Raw genomic sequence first — 23,529 nt, 5'->3', positions numbered from 1 at the left:
AAGAATCACTGAATTTACCCTGCAAACTGACGGCACAAAGGAAAATGCAGCAGTGAACGGTCGGATCGTCTGTCTTACTTTTAAGTAATGTTTGAAACTGTAGGAAGGTGCTTTGTCATAACCTTCCCCGTGCTCCTCTCGTTTCTTACAGAACAGGAGCGCAGTCTCGTGAAGGAAGAGGTGGCGTTGCATTGGTTTGAAGCGTGCGAGGTCCTTCATTTTGGTGGGGCCTTTCTTGTGATTTATCCAGACATTGAAGGGGCCCTGCATCAAAAGTGGACCAAATTCTTCCAGGTTGCCCTGCCAATCAGAATCTTGAGTTGATTTTTCTGTTCAGCCATTACTGTATAATTATTAACAGAATTTAACTAGTCGCTGTTGTAACATATGAATATTTAATTCTGGAGTTTACCAGCGTTTGTACTTTTTCCCTTTTCAAGGGTCCATTTTCTAATTCATTCTCAAGACGTGGGCGTCGCTGGCTAGGCCAACACTTATTACCCTAATTTCCCTCGAGAAGGCGCTGGTGAGCCGCCTTCTTGAACCGCTGCAGCCCCAGCGGTGAAAGGGTTTCCATTGTGCTTAATCCTCTCATCCCTTTTATTTCATCCACTCGCTTTACAAAAATATGAAAGGAGGAGACACGAAATGCACATCCAGCCCATCGAGCTGGTCCCATCAGAGGCGACTGACCCACCCTCTACAGAAACCTCCAGGGAGAAGCAGGAATCCAGAAGTCAATTCAGAAGAAAAGTCTCGACTCCCTGTACCACCTTAAAACCCAAGTGAAGTGTGACATGGTTTCACCACGGGGCAGAAATCTCTCGTTTAGATCAGAGATGAGCCTCTGTCACATTTACACCCTTCCAGGCACACAGCAGTTAGAGATGAGCTAGTTTACAGGGAATTCTCTTTCTAAGCGCTGTGTCTCCTGCCAGCACAAAGCGGCTGCCGATGCCCATCGGCACATGCGCACTTGGCCATTCAGGCGCAGAATCCTATGTTGTCATTTGCCGGTGAGACAGTGCCAACCGGAAACCAATCACCCAGTTTCTGAGCCCCTGAAGGGAGGCTTCTGCTTCCGAGGACTGGGGATGGGGAGGGAGGGGGAGGGAGTGGGAGGGGGAGGAAAGGGAGGGGTAGGGGAGGGAGGGGGAGGGAAGGGAGGGAGGGGGAAGGAGGGGGAGGGGAGGGGGGAGGGAGTGGGAGGGGGAGGGAAGGGGAGGGGAGGGGAGCGGGATGGGTGGGAGGGGGAGGGAGGGGGGAGGGAGGGGGAGGGAGGAGGAGGCGGGGAAGGCCTCTGATCCCTGAAGCTGCTCTCGCCGTTCCTCAGCCCGGCAGCTGGCGGCCAGTCGGGGCGCGGGCTTCCCCAAGTTTCTGGGGATTGGGATGGGGAGGGAGGGGGAGGGGAAGGGGTGGGGAGGGGAGGGGAGGGGGTGGGGAGGGAGTTGGGGGAGGGAAGGCTTCCAATCCACACCCAGTCCTGTTTGCAGCCTCGGGGCTGGTTTCTCCCAGCCCAGCACATTTAAACACCAAGAGGGCAGTTGACTATCGGAGACAGGCTTGTACCATTCCTTCCACAGCACTGAGGTACGCTGCTGTGACCACCATGGTTCATTGGATGAAAGGTGCCTTCCCAAAGGGATGGCCAGAAAAGGTAAGAGGAACGTTAAGGGAGTCAGATGGAATAAAGAAAACTCTGGGAACTCTGAGAGCCTCCGCTGCTGACGCTGTAATGTTTGCAATTCCAGGGCCAGCGATCACTGCGCAGGCGCCCCTGCTGCACATTTCCCACCCCCACCCCACCCCCCCATAATGGTGGCGGCCACGCACCCACCCACCCGCGCATGCACGGCATTGGCAGCAAGTTCAGCCTTTCATCGGTCACTCACTGGCAAAACCAGCATCTATTGCCCATCCCTAATTACCCTTGAAAGGGTGATGATGGTGAGCTACTTTCCTGAATGCAACCAGGTGGCTTGTGAGGCCACATCAGAGGGCAGTTAAGAGTCAACCGCATTGCTGTGGGTCTGGAGTCACATGTAGGCCAGACCAGGTAAGGACAGCAGATTTCCTTCCCTCCAGGACACTGATGAGCCAGTTAGGTTTTTACAACAATCCAGTGGTTTCATGATGACTGCTACTGAAACCAGCTTTTTCATTCCAAATGTATTTAATTGAATTTAGATTCCCCAGCTGTTGTGGTGAGATTTGAACACATATCCTCAAATCATTAGTCCCAGCCTCTGGGATTACCAGGAGTAATGTAACCACTCTGCTACCCTCTCCACTAATTCACTGGTGATGAATGAGTAGGAACGATGATGAACCAACTGAGAAACAATAGGTGGGATTTTACAGTCCCGCTCAAGTCAATGGATTTCTCAATGACTCGCCTCATGTTATGGGCCTCCCCTGCTGCAACAGGGCCTTAAAATTCCACCCAACATGAGCAGGCAAATCAGTTTGACCACTAGGCTGTAATGTTTAAATCAGTTACAATCCCACCAATAATCCTGCTTTGCACAACTGTCAATTTTCCTGGCATGTGAAAGCTCAATATTACTGGAACAAATGCAAGTCTTTCTCATTAATTGACGTTTAGAGCAGGTTTCTGCTTCCCAAATAGGTACTCACGTTATATCCTGTTATCGCAATCTGGTGCATGGAGTCATTAACTGACTTTAATAAATTCAGCATGGCTGTTAGAGCTTCCTGTAACTCCTGGGTTCCATCACCATTAGTGCTGAACTTTAATAATTCCTGTCATGATACACAGCGATTTACAAATTATTTCAAGGAAATATATCAGTAATTCAATGAGTTATGTTTGGCAGCAACTTTGTGTACTGCTAATACAGGTTGACACATCCATTAAACAACAGACAGAGGGTTATATTAATCAATTATATTAATCATTAATTTAAGTAGTCATTTGGCAGGGCAGAACTTGAGTATTGCTGAAAAATAAATTTTGTCAAAGCTTTTCATCTTGCACTCATCAGGACAAGCGCAACAATACAATGTCAGGGGGAGCAACTTCATACTATATGTGAAGAGAGTGCCGAGTGGTTGGCAAGTGGACACTGATTGGTAGAGGCGTTGCCATGGAGAGTGCACCAGTTAGTGGTGACTGACAGTTAACTTAAGGTATGTAGGCTGTGCTTCCCAAAGACTAGCAGATCGTTTCAAACATCATGTCCCAGCTGCTGTTCGCAACAGGCAAGGTACAGACTGTACCCAACCAGCCAATGCTTGTAAAACTCAAAACATAGTGTCCAACATTAGATGTGATTCCACGACTGGACCACATTTGCTAAACAATCTTCAGTGTGCTAAAAATTACGCTGACAGCCAATTTAGGATTGTCAGTCAGGCTCGCAGTGTGGTGCATCTGCGTGCACTGGAATATTAAGGGCCCTGTTCTTTGCAGGCAGAAAGAACATGTACACATATTGCGACTGTTTCAGCTAAACAAAATAAGCAATAGTCATTTGATGGTTCATTCCTCAGGGCAATGGCTTGACCAGAGTCAGACTGCCTGGTTTAAAATTTCAAACAATGCTTGGCAGTTAACTGTCAGTCACCAGCAACAGGTGTGTTTTCTATGGCAACGCCTCTACCAATCAGTGTCCACTTGCCAACCAATCAGCATTCTCTTCCCATACAGTATAAAGTTGTTGCTTCCCCTGACATTGGTATTCTTGCGATTGTCCTGATGAGTGCAAGAGAAAAAGCTTCAACAAAATGTCTATTTTTAGCATTAATCATATTGATCCTTCACCTGCTGTTATCAGTTTCCCTGATCGCTGTCATTAGACACACGTCCCTCGGTCGGACTGCTTTACAGGGCACTGCAGTCTGAGTAGGAGACAGAGAAGAGGGAGAAGAGGGGGTATGAAGGGACCAGAAACAGTATCAAAAGATGGGGTCTTTTTGACGGGAGCTGTTCTGGTTAATTGAAAGGTTGACACATTTGCTAATAACAGAGTAGATAAACTTAATAAGCTTGCTATGACATTCTTCTGTTCACTATTTTATAGGAAGTGTTGAATCACTCGAAATAAAAGTAGATCAAATTAACAAAAAAAAGCTTAAAATAGCGGACCACAAAATTCAATGCAAATTAAAACTGCAACGAGGTTTTTATCCATATTAAACAGCCTCCCTTTTCAAACCATGTTTGATTTTGTAGTTATACTTCAAAAGAGCATCATCTTGTGGATGTTCGAATGCAGGTGTAATTTTCCAGCACTTCCTCGCAGCTCTCGCTGAAATGTCTCCAAGTTTCCACATACAATGAAGTGCAGCTACTGTGCGCACAGCAAGATCCCACAAACAGACCTGAGATATGCCAGTAGTTTTTTTTTGGATGGTCTTGATTGAGTGAGGGGTATTAACCAGGGAACCACAGAACTCCCTGCCCTGCTTTGAGCAGCGTCAAGGGACCTTTCCTGCCCAACTGAATTTTGCACAGGAACTCGCCTTGGTTTAACATTTCATCCAAATGCAAACACTTTGAACAGTGCAAAAGAAAGAATGTACAGAGCCTTCTCAGGTTCCAAAATGCTTCACAACTAACAGATCACCGGTGTGCCGATACTCTAACTCGTATATGGCGCTCTGGCCTCTGATTCAGAAGGTTCTGGGTCCAAGTCCCATTCCAGAGTGAAGCTAAGAAACATTTTCACCCAGAGGACAATGGGGATCTGGAACTCACGGCCTGAATGGGTAGGAAAGGAAGAAACTCACATCACATTTAAGAAACATTTGGAGTTCCCCTTCAAGTGTCCTAACCCACAGGGGTACAGACCAACAGCTAGGGAGCGGGATTAGGCTGCAACACTCTTTTTTCAGCTGTCACAGACACAATGGGCCACATGGCTTCCTTCTGTACTGTAAATGTTTCTATTTTTAAGTACACTATCCAGGGTGACATTCCAGTACAGGATGGAGGGAGTGCTGCACTGTTGGAAGTACTGTTTGCCTGATGCGATGCTAAATCAGGCTCTGCCTAATCTCTCAGATGGACACTGAATAACCAATGGCACTGTTTCAAAGAGTAGGCAAGTTCTTCCCGATGCCCTGGATGTTGTTTATTCCTCACCCATCATCATTTGGGGTGGAGGGGGGTGGGAGGTGCTGCTATAGTGGTATTGTTACTGGGCTACTATTCCAGAGACCCAGGGTAATGCTCTGGGGACGTGGGTTTGAATCCCACCACGGCAGATGGTGAAATTTGAATCTAAAATCTGGAACTAAGGCTAGAATTTTCAGGTCAGCGCGCAGGGGCGGGCCTAGCACACCAACGCACAAAACAACGCGCAGTGACATCCGGCGTGCGTCCCGTCACTGCGCGTCATTCAGACCTTTTGTTCGGCCAGGCGCGCACCGGATGTGGATGTGCGCCCGCCGGACGGTCAAAGGCCTATTAAGGCCAATAAAAAACCAATTCAGATAATTACCACAGCTGCCCGGGCGGGTGGGCGATGAGCCCAAGCGGCCTTTGCGTCATTCAGGAAACCTCATCCACGGGCGGGATGAGGTTTCCTGAAGGTTTTATTAAATAAATAATTTTTTTTTTCACATTTCATAAACATGTCCCAGCTCATGTGACACTGTCACGAGGGAACATGTGCAAATAATTTTTATGTTTCTTTGTTGAAAAATCTCAATATGTGCTTAATCTCCCTGAGGCAGCTCCTTGCCACAGGGAAACTTCTGCGCTCAGGCTCCAACTCTCCTTCTTCCCCCTGCCCGCACAGGTAACGCTGAGCGCTACCGGCTGTGCGTCACGCTGGGCGGGCCTTCATTGGCCCGCCCACTTAAAATGGCAGCGCGGAGCCAATCACAGGCGGCGATCGGCTCCACATCCGCTCCTGACCGGCCTGCAGGACAGGGAGAAAATTCTCCCCTAACAGTCTGATGATGACCACGGAACCATTGCCGATTGTTGTAAAAACCCATCCGGTTTACTCATGTCCTTTAGGGAAGGAAATCTGCTGTCCTTACCTGGATCTGGCCTACATGTGACTCCAGACCCACAGCAATGTCGTTGACTCTTAAATGCCCTCTGAACAAGGGCAATTGGGGATGGGCATTAACGCTGTCCCAGCCAGCGACACCCACATCCCATGAACGAATAAGAAAAAGATTGAAAGCTGGAAATGCAAGTCAGAGAACATCCGTGGAGAGAGAAACACAGTTAAGGTTTCAGGTTCATGACCTTTCATCAGAAATGGAAAGTATTAACTTTCCAGCTTCCTGAGACATTCCCAACTTCTTCAAGTCTAATGGGAGGTTGTCCACCCGAAACGTTAACCCTGTTTCTTGCCTCATAGATGCTGCCGGGTCCATTGAGCATTTCCAGCATTTCCTCTTTTCCTATTTCAGGTTTCCATCAATCCACAGCATTTTGTTTTCTGAATCGCTAAAAACAGATCGTCCTGTCATTATCACATTGCTCTTTGTGGGAGTTTGCTGTGAACAAATTGGCTGCTGCACTTCCTACATTATAGCAGTGACTGCACTTAAACAAAAATGGTTCTGAAGAAGAGTCATATTGGACTCGAAACGTCAACTCTGTCTCTCTCCCTCCCTCTCTCCACAGGTGCTGAGTATTTCCAGCACTTCCTGTTTCAATTTATAAAAAAAAGATACTTCATTGGCTGTAATGTGCTTTGGAGAATGAGAAAGGTGCTACATAAATGCAAGTCAGTTTATGATGTTTCTTTGTATGTCAGAACGCAGTGGGTATGACTTTGTCTCCTGCAGTAGGTGTGTGGTAACACCTCTTTGTCGTACCTTCAGCAACAGCTGGTATTTTGTTAACCGTTGAATTGGTTTCAGTAAGTACGAGTCCAGTCCGAGTTTGTGGTCCAGTTTACGCTGACATTCCTGGGAAAGAGCACACAAATGAGGAAGAGATGGGAATACCAGTTCTGAAAAAAAAGCTGGTAACCTCCAAATCAACGAAGTCCGATCAACACGACAAATAACCAGCTGACTTGCTGATACATTAGAATATAAGGAATTGGAGCAGGAGTAGGCCATTCGGCCCACAAACCTGCTCCGCCATTCAACATGATCATGGCCAATCTTCTATCTCAACTCCACTTTCACACCCACTCTCATATCTCGCGATTCCCCGAGATATCAAAAAATCTGTCTATCTTAGCCTTGAATATATTCAGTGGTGGAGCAACCACGACCCTCAGGGGTAGAGAATTCCAAAGATTGACACCTCTCTGAGTGAAGAAATATCCCTCATCTCAGTGCTAAGTGATCGGCCCCTTATCCTGAGAGTGTGACCCCACATTTGAGATTCCCCAGCCAGGGGAAAATAACCTCTCGGTATCTATCCTATCAAACCCCTTCAGAATCTTGAATGTTTCAATGGGATCACCTCTCATTCTGCTAAACTCCAGTGAGTATGGGCCCAATTTATTCAGCCTCTCACCACAGTACAACCCTGTTTTCCAGGAACCAACTTAGTGAACCCTCGCTGTGCCACCTCCAATGCAGGGATATCCTTTCTTAAGTATGGAGACCAAAACTGCGCACAGCACCCAGGTGACCTCACCAAAGCCCTGTACAATTGTAGCAGGGCTTCCTTATTCTTGTACTCCAATCCCCTTGCAATAAAGACTGTATGCCATTTGCCTTAATTGCCTGCTGTACCTGCAGGCTAACCTTTTGCGTTCCTTGTACAAGTACACTCAATTCTCTTTGAACATCAACATTTAAAAGTTTCATACCTTTTAAAAAATATTCTGCTTTCCTACTTTTATTGCCAAAGGGAATAACTTCACACTTAATCACATTATTGTCCAAATGCCACCCATGGCCCACTCACTTAACCTGTCTATATCTCTCTGGCACCTCACCGTGTCCTCTCCATTACAGTCCCACCTAGCTTTGCATTGTCATCAAACTCGAATACATTACTCTCGTTCTCTTCGCCTAAGCTTGAGTGGAGTGAATGGTGAGAGGTAGAGCAATCTGTCAGACATCACAGCATTGTCAGAGAAAAATCATTTCAGGTGTTCTACAGGATTATGCCAGAGGTTTTGCTTCTCTTGAGTTTTTTCCTCTACTGAAGGTACTGGGCATCACACCTCAGGAAGGGAATATCTGCCCCTGGACACCAGATCGACGCTGAGGCTATAAGGGTTAAATGATGGGGACTGGCTGCATAAACTAGGCTTGTGTCTGCTTAAGTATAGAAGATCAGGCGGTGATCTGATTGAGAAGTTTAAGATGATTGAAAGATTCGATGGGGTAGATAGAGAGAAGCTGCTGTGTCTGGTGGTCGAGGAGTCCAGAACAAGGGGATACAATCATAAAATTAGAGGCAGGCTGCTCGAGGGTGATGTCGTGTAGCACTTCTTCACACAAAGGGGAGTGGAAGTCTGGAACTCTGCCCTTCAAAAAGCTGGAGGTCAATTGAAAATTTCCAAATTGAGATTACCAGATTAATGTTAGGCTAAGGGTGTTAAAGGTTATGGACCCAAAGCAGGTAAGTGGAGTTAAGATACAGATCAGCCATGACCCAATTGAATGTCGGAACAGGTTCAGGGGGTGAAATGGCCAGTTCCTGTTCCTATGCCTCTATCCTGGTCAGTAGCACAAAGCTGCTAAGAGTGAATTTGAAGCCCATCTCACGTCCTGCTCAAGTTTCTTATCCATTCATTTTACTGGGTGCAGAAATACTGTGGGATGTGAAACCAATTGCCAATTCGCTATCACTCGCTTTGCCCTACTGCCAGAGACCAATTTCACCTGTGCATTTTTCCCTTCAAGTATTTATCCAATTCCCCTTTTGAGAGTTACTATTGAATCTGCTTCCACCTTCCTTTCACGCTGCGCATTCCAGATCACAACAACTCACTGCACAAAAGAAATATTCTTCATCATCCCTCTGGTTCTTTTACCAATCACTTTAAATCTGCATTCTCTGGTTACTAACCCTGCTGCCACTGGAAATGGTTTCCACTTATTTCCTCTATCAAAACCTTTCATGTTGTTCGGAACTAGAGTTACTTTTAAGTAAGTTATATTTGTATTGGTGGGTGTTAGGAATAAGCTATAGTTTTAAATTTAAATTTTAGCATTAAATTTAAGTCTAATTTATATATTTTTAAATTTGTGTGTTGAGAAAGATGAACCCTGGGTTTGATTTCACTGTAGAGGTTCTGCGAAATGGAGCTGAGAAGTCTCTAAGCTCTGTTTGTATAACCTGCCTTTTTAATGAGGTTTTACGACCCTTGAAGTGGTTTAGAGAAATTAAAACAAAGTAGAAAAACTGGGCTGTTGCCTAGCAACAGGGGGCCCGCACGGCGTGATGGAGAGAAACAGAGAAGCAGTTTGAGTTTAGTTGGGGTCCATGGATACTACAGCGTGAGGAAGCTGGACAGGAGAGGGAACTGCAGAAAGCAGATTTCCCAAAAGAACAGGAGAAAGTCCCAAAAGCAGGGAGTGGGGACAGGAAAATGTCCCAAATCGACAGTTAAATCAAGGAACAAGGACAAGGAATCTGGAAAAACATCCTGTTCAGTGAGGTTAAAGTAAGGAGCTGAGGAAAAGGCTCCAAATTAAAGAGAGAAAGTTGCAGGGAACAGAATCAAGGCAACATGTGTTTGCAAGAAGTCAGAAGATCAGAGGAGACAGCCAAAGGTTGGTGATTCCTTACTATGAGCCTGTGAAGCAGTGGTGTTCTATTGCCATGGCTGAGTCTCTGAGAGAGAGGTGCATGGAAGCAAAGCTTGAATGCACATGGTGATCCAGAGGAGAGGAACATCAGAGGAGAGATTGAAACCCTGGAAATGGACCCTTGTGGGAGGCATCCGAGAGAATACGTTGTTTGGGAGAAGATTCCAAAGCAAGTTCTTGGAGAGTGGAGATTGAAAGACCTCGTGTGAAAGACGGAGTTCAGTGAGGCCGGTTGGTTCACAGTGTGACAAGCGTGTGGGGGGAGTTGATGAAGGATCCATAGCGTGTGTTTGGGGTAGTATCTGTCACTTGGTTTCAGAGTGTGGTGTCTCTGACCACAGGTCGTCTATTGATTTACATGGACTGTGTACTTACTGTGAACATGAGAGTATAAGGTAGCTTTTGTAACTTGTGTTATCCTTATAAATCTGTATATATCTGTGAAGGTCTAGTTGTGGGTGAAGGAGTATTGTAATATAGTTCATCTTTTCTTGTTTAATAAATGTTTTATTCTTTTGTTAAAAGTTCATCAGCTGACTCCTGTGACTCTGTTCAGTAGCCACCCACCACGTTTTTAAACAAAAAATAAAAGCTAGAATCTATTAAGCTGGGGTCCACCCTGGGTCTGGCTTGTCCAATAGTAACATTAGCTGGGATCATAACAATGTTTTGAACACATCTATTAAATCTCTCTTTAATTGTTTCTGATCTAAGGAGAACAACTCTAGCTTTTCTACATAACTGAAGTCCCTCATCTCTGATATCATTCTAGTAAGTCCCTTCTGCACCCTCTCCAAAGCCTTGACATCCTTTCTAAAGCTGCCCAGAATTGAACACAAAACTCCGAGTTAGTGTTTTACAGAGGTTTTGTGTTACTTTTTTGCACTTGTACTTTGCTCCTCTTTTAATGAAGTCCAGGGTCCCGTCTGCTTTATGAACAGCTTTCTCAGCTTGTTCTGCCATCTTCAAAGATTAGTGCGTATAAAGTTCCCAGGTATCTCTACTCCTACACCCCCTTTAAAATTCCACCATTTGTTTCATACTGTCGATTTACATCAATCTATTACCTGAAAGAAGGGGCAGTCTGAACACTGTCTCCAAAGATACTCTGAGCGTGGTTTGTTCTGGCAGTACTTCACATACATTTGGAAGTTTTCCCTCTGAAGAGTAGAGTGAGAAACGCTTACATGAAACTGTAAGTTACACTTAAAATAAATGTAGATTTAAAGATTAGAAAGAGCATAGGCTAAACATACCCTTTCAAGGAAGTAGAGTCCTACTTTCTCTGGCATTTCAATGCAGTTCTGAAGGTCATTAAGAAAAATTCTGGGAAAGATATTAACTATTAATAAAGGAAACATTAATCCAAAAATACCTACTGTAATCCACGAAGGGAGGTGTAATCGATTTTTTTACCTGCTGTGAAAATCATAGATCTCTGACATATTGCCAAACAATACCTCCTTCTTGTTCTCCAATAAGGAGGGCATGAGAGGTATCATGATGGGGTTGTCCATCTCCATTTTGTAACCCTGCAAATAACAGACAAAATCAGCTTGTGCCAATGCACAGAGGCCTGAAGCTTATCATACCAACTCCACCCAGTCAATGACCAATTTTGCGAGGGGATCTGACAGTCAGTGTCAAAACCCCGATTTGTATTTGAAGGCCACCTAATGGGTTTCAGAAGGGAGTCCCACACACCTAGAAGTTGCCAGCTTCTGATTTGGCAGCTAATGTACATTCATGGGCAGTTTGGGCTTAAGAAATCGCCACCCGATATTTGTTCCTCCAAACCCACTTTTTCACCCAAAATGAGGACGAATCTCTCCCATGAAATCCTTTAACTGCCCCCTTCATTATTTGAGTGAAAATCATCAATCTCTTGCCCTCTGATTCACCAACCAGCAGAAAATTCCTTCACTATTTAGCCTCTCTCAACTTCCAATGACTTTACAAACCTCCAACAGATCCTCCCCCATCCTTACCTTTCCCCGTTCCAAGAAAATAAACCCAAATTTATCGAGCCTTTCTGCATATCTACAACTGTACAAATAATCTCAGATAGATGATCAAACGCAAAGCAGCAATATATATTACAGTGTTACCTGCAGCACACTGCTCAGTTCTTCCACATACACACGCTCGGTCTCTATCAGCTCATTTATCACGTGCCTGTAAAATAAGCACTGAGGTTACATGGGAAAAGTCCATCAACAACAACATGCATGTATATATAGCACCTTTAATGTAGGAAAAAGTACTAAGGTGCTTCACGAGGCTGTAGTCGGATTAAATTTGACAATGAACCACGTAAGGAGATATTAGGACAAGTAACCAAGAGGTAGGCTTAAAGGAGCATCTTAAAAGAAGAGAGAGAGGTAGAAGCAGGGAGTTCCAGGGCTTATGGCCTCGGCAGTTAAAGCCACAGCTGCCAATGGTGGAGCGATTCATTTTTTTTCGTTTATTCTTCCATGGGATGTGGGCGTCGCTGGCAAGGCCAGCATTTATTGCCCATCCCTAATTGCCCTTGAACTGAGTGGTTTGCTAGACCATTTCAGAGGGCAGTTAAGAAGCAACCACATTGCTCTGGATCTGGAGTCACATGTAATCCAGACCAGGAATAGATTTCCTTCCCTAAAGGACATTAGTGAACCAGATGGGTTTTCGCAATCGATGATAGTTTCATGGACACTATTACTGAGACTAGCTTTTAATTCTAGACTGATTAATGGAATTTAAATTCCACCAGCTCTGGGAGGTGATTGGCAACAGAATTAGAGGGGACATGAGGAAAACCTTTTTCACTCAGAGGGTGGTGGGCATCTGGGATTCATCACCTAACTTGGTGGTTGAGGCTGAAATGCTCAAATCATTTAAAAGGTACCTGGATTTGCATCTGAAGTCTTGTACCCTGCAAGGATACGGACCAGGGGCTGAAAAGTGGAATTAAAATGAGCGGCTAGTTTCTTTTTTTCTCTTTTTGGCCAGCGCAGGCATGATGGGCTGAATGGCCTCTTTCTGCACCATAACTTTTCTATGGCTCTAAATGCAAGGTTTTTCTTCACATACAGGGCATTTGCTTTTGTGCTGCTTTTCTAGCTTCTAATAAACCGACAAAAACAAGCTGGAGGTGACTTCAACTCCACTTGACTCCGCAGTCTCAACAATTGCTTTCTTGCAGGCCACCTCAACTGACGTTACTCACATACAAAAGATGATGAAAGTTGTCGAGGGTGAGGTACTAATTACAAGGTGCGGGGTAGGTATCAAAGGTTAGTACATTCTCTGGAATTTAGCTCAGCTGAAAGGGACAAATTCCATTCTGATGTTTACGCCTTTGTGTCATAATAAAAAGGTAAAAAATATGTTTAAAAAACATGAATTTAAGAAGCATTTATATCTGAAGTATAATCAACAATGGGGGTAATTTTGACTATGGGAGACACTGAACCAGCCTTACATTATAAACCTCTCCCCATTTCTATTAACTTCAATCAAGAGATATGTCTATAATGATCCAATAGCTCCTGCTTCATCATCACACAAAATACAAGTTATCCCAATGAAGTTTGATCCATTGTGATTGACAGGTGCAGATGCAGGAAACCTTAAACACTTTTGAGTTATTGATGTAAAAACTAAGATTGGTTTGTGACGCTGTCAGGCTCTTACCCTTTTAAGATTTCCAAGTTGTCGTCACTTTCAGAACTTAAAAAGTACAATATGTTCCTTGTTTGACTGACTTCATGCATGACCTCAATCTGGGTGTGGGAAAGAAAGAAAGAAAGATTGCTCTAATCTCTTGTACAGTTCAGTGCAAACATTTCTTTTCACGCTGTTTTCTCCTATTCTTTTGGTTTCCCTTGTATCACGTTCCACCTTCATCTGATTGGCAGCAGCTACAATACTCTGGAGTTTGGTCTGTCACTCGTTCCAACTCTTCTGTGAGGAAGCACCTGGCCTCAAACCCTGTGCCTCCCCCCAAGTATCCAAGACCACTAACCCACCGAGTGACCGGTGTCCCACAGCACTGGTCAGCAATTGTCCACTTTATTTGGCCAGGTCCAACCCAACTCAACCTAGACTGAGATTCACTCCCTGTATACTGGGCCAGATTCCAACACAGCCACTGTACAAAGTAACCCGCCATTAAAATGACTATGGGTAGCTTGTGATAGAGTTTGATATCAATTAGTCCATTGATAAATCATTTTTGTTTTCATAAATTATGGCATAGGTTCAGCAGTTTACACTTTTTGGTATCCCTTTATAACAGAATAAATAATTAATCGCTGCTCCTTAATTTCCATGATTATCTTGAAGGGATTTCATGTTTATTTAATGTTATTGGTTAAAGCAAGTTATTCACTAAGATTAGAGCATTGGGGGAGTAAAACACATGCTTCTTTCAACAACATAAGATGCAGGCTGGAATGGTTTCAGCACTGGCTCAGTGGGTAACACTCCTTCCTTCCAAGGCAGAAGGTGGTGGGTTCAAATCTCATGCCAGAGACAGGGAGGTTACGCTAGAACTGTATAAAGCACTAGTTAGGCCACAGTTAGAGTGCTGCCTACAGTTCTGGTCACTGCATTACAGGAAGGATGTGATCACACTAGAGAGGATACAAAGATTTGCGATGATATTGCCAGGAATGGAGGTTTTCCACCATGAGGAAAGATTGGATAGGTTAAGGTTGTATTCAGAGGAGGCTGAGGGGAGATTTAATTGAGGTGTATAAAATTAGGAGGGACCTCAATAGAGTGGATAAGAAGGACCTATATAAGGACCTATTCCCCTTAGCAAAGAGGTCAATGTCTGGGGGTATAAATTTAAAGAAATTGCTAGGATTAATGGGAAGTTCAGGAGAAATCTTTCACCCAAAGGCTGGTCAGGGTCTGGAACTCACTCCCAAAAGTGCGGTGGAGACAGAAACCCTCACTGCATCTAAAAACTACTTGGATGTGTACTTGAAGTGCTGTTACCTACAGAGCCACAGGCCAAGCACTGGGAAATGGGGTTAGGCTGGGTACCTCCTTATTGGTCAGCACAGGCACAATGGGCTGAATGGCCTCCTCCTCTGCTGTAAATCTTTCTACGTTTCTCTATGTGACACTAACAAGAATTGATTGGGTTTCTCTCCCTTGCCCTGTGCTTGTTGTAAGATTGTCCTGTGGTGTGCGATATGCAGTGTAATGTCAGACACTCCTAAAGGTTAAGATTATTAGGCTTGATGTTAATTGTGTCACAAATTACCTTCCGTGTACTCAGTGGTTTTCTGGAACTTCTCTTTCCATACAAGGAAATGTCGAATGGGAACTTTGAACCAGCACTCGAATCCACTCCTTCAAAATAAACAGACTCCCTTAAAAAGCTGCTGTGGAGTATCCAGTACATAACCTTCCCCTTCCCCACATTATCCCCCACCACCCCCCGCACCATGAACAAACCACCATCCCCCGCCCCAAACCGCTCCCATCCCTTCCCCCACACTGCCTTCATCACCCTCCCACACCGCACTCAATCCCCATCCCCCTCCCCCACACCAATCCTCACCCTCCCCCTAATACCACCCTCCCTCCTCCCATATCACCCCCATTCCCTTCCCCCACACCATGCACACCCCCCCAATATCCCTCCCCCAAACTGCTCCCATTGGCTCCCCCCAACACTGCCTTCACCACCCCCCCCATCCGCCACACAGCCCTCATCCCTCTATTCCCCCCTCCCCCACACCATCCTCATCCCCCATCCTGCCCTCACCACCCCATCCACCCTACCCCACACCATCCCCTTCACCGCCCTCACTAGCCCCCATCATCCCCACCCCAACACATCTCCCTCCCCCATACTCCCAGCTGGATATTTTGACTTATGGTCTAACTCTTTTTAACCTGTAGTCACATCTAATATCATCCTCCAATGTCCTAGAGGTACAGGATGAATCTGATTTATGAAAAATGCAAAAATCAATAAATGTTACCAAGCCACCCAGTGTCCACTAGTTTAGCAGAGATGCCCACCAATTTAAATTATATCAGTTAGCAGTGGCTTTAAGATAGCAGACAGGGGATTGTCATACAGAAGCCTAAAGTATTTAGTCTTTATATACGAACATACAAACTAGGAACAGGAGTAGGTCACTTGGCCCCTCGAGCCTGCTCTACCATTCAATAAGATCATGGATGATCTAATTGTAACCTTCCAACTACCCCCGATAACCTTTCACTCCCTTGTTAATCAAGAATTTATCTAGCTATGCCTTAAAAATATTCAAAGACTCTGCTTCCATCGCCTTTTGAGGCAGAGAGTTCCAAAGACTCACAACACTTAAGAGAAAAAAATTTCACCTTGTGTCTGTCTTAAATGAGCAACCTTTTATTTTTAAACAGTGACCCCTAGTTCTAGGCTCTCCCACAAGAGGAAACACCCTCTCCACATCCACCCTCAGGATCGTAAAGGTTTCAATTAAGTTATCTCTTACTCTTCTAAACTCCAGTGGATGCTAGCCTAGTCTGTCCAACCTATTCCCATAAGACAACCTGCCCATTCCTGGTATTAGTCCAGTAAGCCTTTTGTGAACTGTCTGAATATAACCATAGGACGCTTCTAAACTGCTGCATTTAATGGCAGTGAAGAAAAAGAGAACTTGGGGTGAAAGTGGTAATAGTTTATTGCAGGAATAATTAATCATCTCCCTTTAAGTTGACACAATGAACTGTTATCCCAAAATATCAGGTTAAAATAACAAACTTGCAATCAAATCAGTTCCAGTCAATGTTAGTGTTTGGGTAAATGAAAATAGGAAGAATTATTGGTCTTCCTATTAAATATGGATGCTGATCTAACAATATCCTACATGGCACCTCAGAGCTCAGCCTATTTGGGACTAGTCCATATTTGAATAAGTTCTTTCTCATCCTTGTTTTTAAATCCCTTCTTGACCTTGTTCCTCCCTATCCCTGTAATCTCCTCTGGCCCTACAATCTCCCGAAATCTCTTCACTCTAATTCTGACCTGTCGAATAGCTCCAACTTCTATCGTTCCACCATTGGCTGGTCTTCAGTTGCCTGGGCCCTAGGCTCTGGAAGTCCCTCCCTAAACCTCTTTCCCTCTTCATTTTAGACACTCCTTAAAACACATCTCTTTGACCAAGCTTTCGGTCATCCTGCCTAATATCGCCGTATGTGGTTCAGTGTCTTACTCTGCTTTACGGTGCCCTTGTGAAGCACCTTGGAACATTTTGTGAGTAACGGGATACAAGTACAGTACATCCAATCTAGCTACCTGGAAACTGGCAATGCCCGAAAACCAGAAACTTATTTTAAGGACATCTTGAACTGACTTTTCCCCCAAGATTAACCTTCCCTTTGTCACCTGGCAGAGCAGTGCAAAGGCAATCTGTGCGACTTTAGCTGTCAGCTTTTTGATCTATACAAGCGATTGCAGTCATTCCATTCTCAGCCGACAGTCAAAGACAGGGTGCATGTCTATGCTGAGAAAATAGTAAAGCAGTTTTTGATTAGCCGCCTAACCCGAAAACCGGCAGGATCCAAAATCCGGCATGGATTTAGTCCCGAGGTTGCCAGTTTTGAGACACTGCACCTGTATATAAATACAGTTTGTTGGTGTTGAAGTATTGTTAATAATACCACTGTTATCTCCAAGACACTTTGTGTCACAGTTACGTTTTTCTCACTGTGATTCATTATTCAGAAGATGGGCTGGAAGGAGAACACAATCCACATTCTTGTTTCAAATGATACTTATCCCATCAGTGACATTCACAGATTTCTAAGGTAGTCTTCGGGATTTACTCAACTGCTGTCCTCAGTACAGGAACAGCAAGATGCCATTCAGCCCCTCGAGCCACTTCCACCATTCAACCTGATCATGCCTGGTTTGTACCTCAACTCCACCTTTACCCAGCTTAGCTCATTATCCTTTGAAATCCTTAACCAACAAAATTCTATCCATCTCAATCTGGAAAATTCCAGTTGACATTGATAGATTTTTGAGGGTGACAGCTCCAGAATTCCATTGTTCTTTGTGTAACAAAGAGTTTCTGGGCTTCACTCCTGAATGGCCTAACCTTTCAGGTCACACCCACTTGTTCCGGATTGCCCCATTGGAGGAAACAGTTTGTCAGTATCTACGCTATTGATTCTTTATAAACCTCGATTAGTTCATCTTTCAAACTTCTAACGTCAAGGAAATACAAACCAATAGCTTTAAAATCTACAGTTAACACTGACCATATTACTGGATAAATACTCAGTATGGCTGTCCCTTGTCTGCTATTTTCATGCAGGCATTAACCTGTTGAATTTGAATGGATTAACTTGAAGAAACATCATCGTTTGGTTCCAATAATAAGTTGGTTAAAGCATGTGTTCAGTGAACAGGAATCCAGCCCTGTGTTCCTTTTCTATTGGAGCCTCAATTTCTTTAATTTATCACCAACATGGATCTACCAAGCTGAATGACATGTTTCTGCCTGTAAATGCTACTGAACCCAGTGTTGTACTGCGAACAGTATTTTGAGGTTAGAGCGCCTCTAAAACACTTTATAAGTGTTGAAACAATATGGTGTGTGGAGGAGTGAAGAGCTATCTGATAGGCTATGGGACTAAGATGATTCAAACTTTGTTCATATCCAGTAAAAAGTAAATTGTTTCTCCACTGAAGTCAACTGGACGTTAGCCAAGCTCCCAGTGATGAGTTAAAAGCAAAATACGGAAATCTAAAACAGAAACAGAAAATGCTGGAAAAACTCAGCAGGCCAGCAACATCTGTGGAGAGAGAAACAGAGTTAACGTTTCGAGTCCTTATGACCCTTCTTCTTCCCAGCGATGAGTGTCAGCTGTGGCTGAGTGGGGAGCACTCTTACCTCTGAGGCAGAAGGTCACAGGTTCGAGTTACAAAGATTTAGGCTGACACTTCGGTGCAGCGCTGATAGAGGGCTGCAGTGCTGGAGGTGCCATCTTTTGAATAAAATGCTAAACCAAGGCCATTTTTTCCCTCTGGGGTGGATGTAAAAGATCCCATAGCACTTATTAGAAGAAGAGTTGGGGAACTGTTCCCAATGTCCCAGCCAATATTTATCCCTCAATCAACATCACTAAACAACAGATTACCTGCTCATTATCATCGCTGTTTTTGGGAGCTTTCTGTGCCCAATATTTCCAATCTATGTAACTGGCTGTAAAATGATTTGGAACATCCAGAGGTTGTGAAAGGCACCACAAAAATGCAATGTCTTCCTATCTTTCATATTGGCATTGGATGGAATACCCACCTCCCACACCCTAAATAATCATTACATTGTTTGTGCAAATTGAGGATAAGAAGCTTTTCAACCCACTCTTCACATTGGCCCCTCATTGATGCCCTTTGCGATCGTGTCACATGCTAACATTTCAACCTCACAATATTTTTACCGTGCTTTGGTGTAAACAATGGACTCTTCAAAGATAAAGGCGAGGCTTCCGGTCGTGGTGCAACAGGCTGAACAGGCCGGGCCTGTTTGTCAGCCAGTTTCTTGAGGGACAATTGGCGCTGCATAAACATTGTGTACACGTTTTCGAACTTTTCATGAACCATCTGTATCTGGGCCTGTGAAAGGGACGAGAAAAGAAACCCACACACAAAGCGTGAGACAGAACGAGGCAATGACGCAGGTAACGCACGCAGACTTAAAATACTGTGGGAGTCCAACATCTTCATGGAATCACAGTAATTGCGATGCAAAGAAAGGCCATTCAGCCCATCATGCTGCAGGTTCACCAGAATGGAATGAGGGCTTAACCACCTAAATTATGATGACAGGTTGCATAAACTTAACTTGTGCTGCTCTGAGTTTGAAAAGTTGAGAGATGTGATTGAATGACCCAAATTTTCCTGCCGAGTGGGGCATCTCATGACCTGTCCCATTTTAGTTAAACATTTTCCTGCACCCTTCAGCTCAATTCTTTTTGCCATAACTTGCTGGGAGTGTGAGCTGATAACGGCAGAGTGAGAATAATGGGGCATCTGGGACCTCAGTGAACATCTGGACCAACACTCTACCTCCCTTAACCATTGAGATTTAAGGATTGAGAAATTAAATAGAGCAACACACGTGCTGAGGAGGGAAATTGGATGAATTGGGTTAGCTACAGAAAGAGAACCAAAGAGAATGAAAGAAAGACTGGATTAAGAGAGGGGGAATAGGAAAATAGAGAAAAAAATGGTCAAAATTTGAAATTTAAAATATTTATAAATCTCTTAGGAATGATTTCTGACCAGTAGGAATGAGATTGAACAGTGTAAATTATTCCCTTTCTGGGCCTGAGTGGTTGCTTGATGCTGTATTAACAATTATCACACTGTTACAAAGGGTACTTACTCTGTTATGGAGCCTAACTTCCTGTTGCGAGTTTAATGGACAATTGAGGTGTAAATCATGAAAGTTCTTAAAAATAACGGGTAGGTTAGGACAAGATGCAATTTGTGAAAAACAAACAATGAAACAGTGTAAATCGACCAACGAGTTCTTCAAATACACAACACACAGTGTATGGCTTCACGCTCTGAACTTGCTGGCTGATTTACACATTAATAACAGATTACCTCATTAAGATTCGGTTAACACACTAAGATTTGGCCCACTTCATCTATCATTTCTATCTATCTGTGTATCTATAACGGTCTGTGATGTTGAGCGTATGTTGTCTGGACTGTGATATTTGCACTCTAGGTGCAAAAGTATTTAATACATGAATATTTATAAACACTTTGGCCAAGGGTTTATTTCCACTTTGGGAGTGAGCGGTGATGTAGGTGCAATTTGCCAGTTTTCTGAAATGGTTTTTCTATGAACATCTGCACAACGACAAGGAGATAAAGACCCTCCCATCCACCCAGCCTACCCCACACAAGTGTGATACCTTGCACATCATCATATATAAACTCACCATCGCACCTCAAACCAGATAAAAACTCACCAAATTAGAGAAAGGAACCTGGAAAATTCCTTTCTGACCAATCTACAAACAAAACTAGTCTAACAGATCACGCTGGCCTTGAACTCCTGACAATTCCAATCCTTTGGAAGAGGGGATCTCCAGCCCAGCTCTCGCTGGGAGGAACTCAGTCCACTGGCTGAGATGTTGGCCTGTTCCACAGGTCCATTATTTCCTGGGAAAAGAACCAACTCCTGACAATGAACCTCGAACTGGCCTTACACGGCTTAAAATTGTGACTGCTGTCCTCCATAAACTATTTAATTGGAACAAAATCTATCCGTTTCTTTATCTTATAAGCCTCAATCAGATCACACCCAAGTCTACACTTCTCTAAACCATAGAGTCCCAACTCTTTCAGCCTACCTTGATAACTAAGATGCTAACATTTATTGCCCACCCCTAATTGCCCTTGAGAAGGTGGCGGTGAGCCGCCTTCTTGACCTGCTGCAGTCCATCTGATGTAGGTTCACCCACACTGCTGTTGGGGAGGGATTTTGACCCAGTGACAGTAAAGGAATGGCGGTATTATTCCAAGTCAGGATGGTGTGTGGCTTGAAGGGGAGCTTGGTATTATCGTGCACCTGTTGCCCTTGTTCTTCTAGGTGGTGGAGGTCATGGGTTTGGAAGTTGCTGATGAAGGAGGCTTGGAGAGTTGCTGCAGTGCATCTTGTAGATGGTACACACACTGCTGCCACTGTCGGTGGCGGAGGGAGTAAATGTTTAAGGTGCTGGATGGGGTGCTGATCAAGCAGCTGCTTTGTCCTGGACGGTGTCGAGCTTCTCAAGTGTTGCGGGAGCTGCACTCATCCAGGCAAGTGGAGAGTATTCACCACACTCCTGCCTTGTCTCTTGTAGATGGTGGAGAGGCTTTAGGGAGCCAGGAGGTGAGTTACTCTCTGCAGAATTCCCAGTCCCTGACCCATTCTTATTGCCACAATATTTATCTGGTTGTTCAATTAAATTTCTCATGTACTTTGGTAACCCAGTGCAGTTTGATTAACACAGATTATTGCCAAGTCAAAAAAAGAACTTGAAAGCTTTCAACAGGGGCCTATTGGTGTCCTGGCACTTAAAAAAAACAGTTTCCTGGCATTTATATTTTGGAGCATTTCAAGGCCTGCGAACAAGTGCAAGTAGTGGAACCTCGCCAGGGTGATTAAATTAATGTGGGATATGGCCCAGGGTGATTAAATTAATGTGGGATATGGCCCAATCTGTGGGAAGAGCTGGCTTTCAATGTGATGATTTTAAACACGCACAAAATATAAAATACAAATTTTTTCTTAAATCATGAAAACTCGATTTGTCCTGAACATAATTTATGGTGTTTGAATTTCTTTGATCTTTGGTGCAGGTTTGGCCAATTTCAGCTGAATTATGCTGGAGAAGAAGTGTAACCGAAACTCTAGGCCAAGTATGTTTATATATCTGCAAATCCTTTCCGCTTGCAGCTGTCAGGTTTAAATTCAACATCAGACACAGCGTCGCACGTCAAATTGGCACACTTCCGCTGCAAATGTGAAACAATCTCGGAAAGGAGGTCAGGTATTGACTGGACTCTGAAATGTACAACCAGTTAGAACTGAACTTTGGCGGTTTATAATCGGCGGGGTTTTCCACACACACCCACCCACCGCCGCGATCTTCTAGTCCCGCCGCAAGTCAATGGACTCCTGGCCGGGGCACCACCTCGCCCAGGGCGGGTCCCACCCGCAATGGAGCCGGAAAATCCCGGAAAATGTAACAGTCGCCTGGATTTGTCCAAGTTTCAACCAGCACCTTCAAGAGACAGGCCAGGCCAGTTGCAATTTTCAGTGTCGGCCTAAATGACCCATTGTTAAGATAATTACAGCAGGTTTATCAGGCCCATAGTTTTCAACAAGGTGCAGCTAAGTTCCACATCCAACACGTTTTCCACTTGCCCCATCGTGTAATTCCGATGTTGCTATTCTGGAGCCAAGGGACACCTGGTTAAGTAACAAAGTACGGCCAAATGTTCCAAATTTTCTCTGGGGAGATGATGGCGTAGTGCTAATGTCACTGGATAAGGCTAGGGACATGAGTTCAAATCCCACCATAGCAGCTGATGTAATTTAAATTAAATTACTAAGTCTGGAATAATCTGTTATGGTGACTATGAAACTCTCATTAACTGTTTAATGTCCTTTAAGGGAGGGAAATCTGCCATCCTTATCTGGTCTGGGCTACATGTGACACCAGATCCACAGCAATGTTGACTCTTAACTGCCCTCTGAAATGGCCTAGTCAGCCACTCCGTTCAAGGGCAATTAGGGATGGGCAACAAATGCTGGTCTTGTCAGTGGTGCCCACATCCCATGAAAGAATTTTTAAAAAATCAGCCCAAGGCCTCTTATCTGCCCCAACTTTTCTTTCTATTCATTATTCTCAGGCTGTGGGCATCACTGACAATTGCCCATCCCATGTTATACAATTACCAATACAACTGAGTGCCTTGCTAGGCCTTCAGAGGGCAGTCAGGAGTCAGCTGCGTTGTTGTGTGACAGGAGTCCAGAGCAGGGAAGGATGGCAGATTTCCTTCCCTGATGAAACTGGCTGGGTTTTTATTCACAATCCAACAATTCAGGATTCATTTAACGGAGACCAGCTTTTCCTTTCCAGATATTTTTTAAAATGAGTTTAAATTCTCAAACTGTCACCTTTGACATTGAGATCACAGGTCACAGGCTGTAGACTGAATGCCTGCAGTTTCACAAATACTGTGGGCGGAATTTTCCCAGATTGACACTAAGTGGGTGGGCAAAATGGCGTCCTACCCGCCGACCTTCCAAA

General features: G+C 44.3%; 1 protein-coding gene across 2 annotated transcripts in view; it reads right to left on the bottom strand.

Annotated features, from left to right (window-relative positions):
• mcf2a (MCF.2 cell line derived transforming sequence a) overlaps positions 1–23,529 on the bottom strand; it is a 196,748-nt gene that overhangs the window by 36,053 nt on the left and 137,166 nt on the right. For both annotated transcript variants that reach the window (XM_078547702.1, XM_078547703.1), the window contains exons 13-22: positions 19,153–19,327; positions 14,969–15,057; positions 13,387–13,475; positions 11,820–11,886; positions 11,128–11,243; positions 10,968–11,037; positions 10,779–10,871; positions 6,805–6,897; positions 2,638–2,763; positions 79–300 (exon numbers count right to left, since the gene is read on the bottom strand). In XM_078547702.1, the coding sequence (XP_078403828.1) occupies positions 79–300; positions 2,638–2,763; positions 6,805–6,897; positions 10,779–10,871; positions 10,968–11,037; positions 11,128–11,243; positions 11,820–11,886; positions 13,387–13,475; positions 14,969–15,057; positions 19,153–19,327 (1,140 nt within the window). The remainder of the gene's footprint in view (positions 1–78; positions 301–2,637; positions 2,764–6,804; positions 6,898–10,778; positions 10,872–10,967; positions 11,038–11,127; positions 11,244–11,819; positions 11,887–13,386; positions 13,476–14,968; positions 15,058–19,152; positions 19,328–23,529) is intronic.

The sequence above is a fragment of the Cetorhinus maximus genome, chromosome 8 (assembly GCF_964194155.1).
Source record: "Cetorhinus maximus chromosome 8, sCetMax3.hap1.1, whole genome shotgun sequence".
Classification (NCBI taxonomy): domain Eukaryota; kingdom Metazoa; phylum Chordata; class Chondrichthyes; order Lamniformes; family Cetorhinidae; genus Cetorhinus; species Cetorhinus maximus.
Note: the sequence above shows the minus strand (reverse complement) of the source record. Positions and strands in the feature narration are given on the sequence as shown.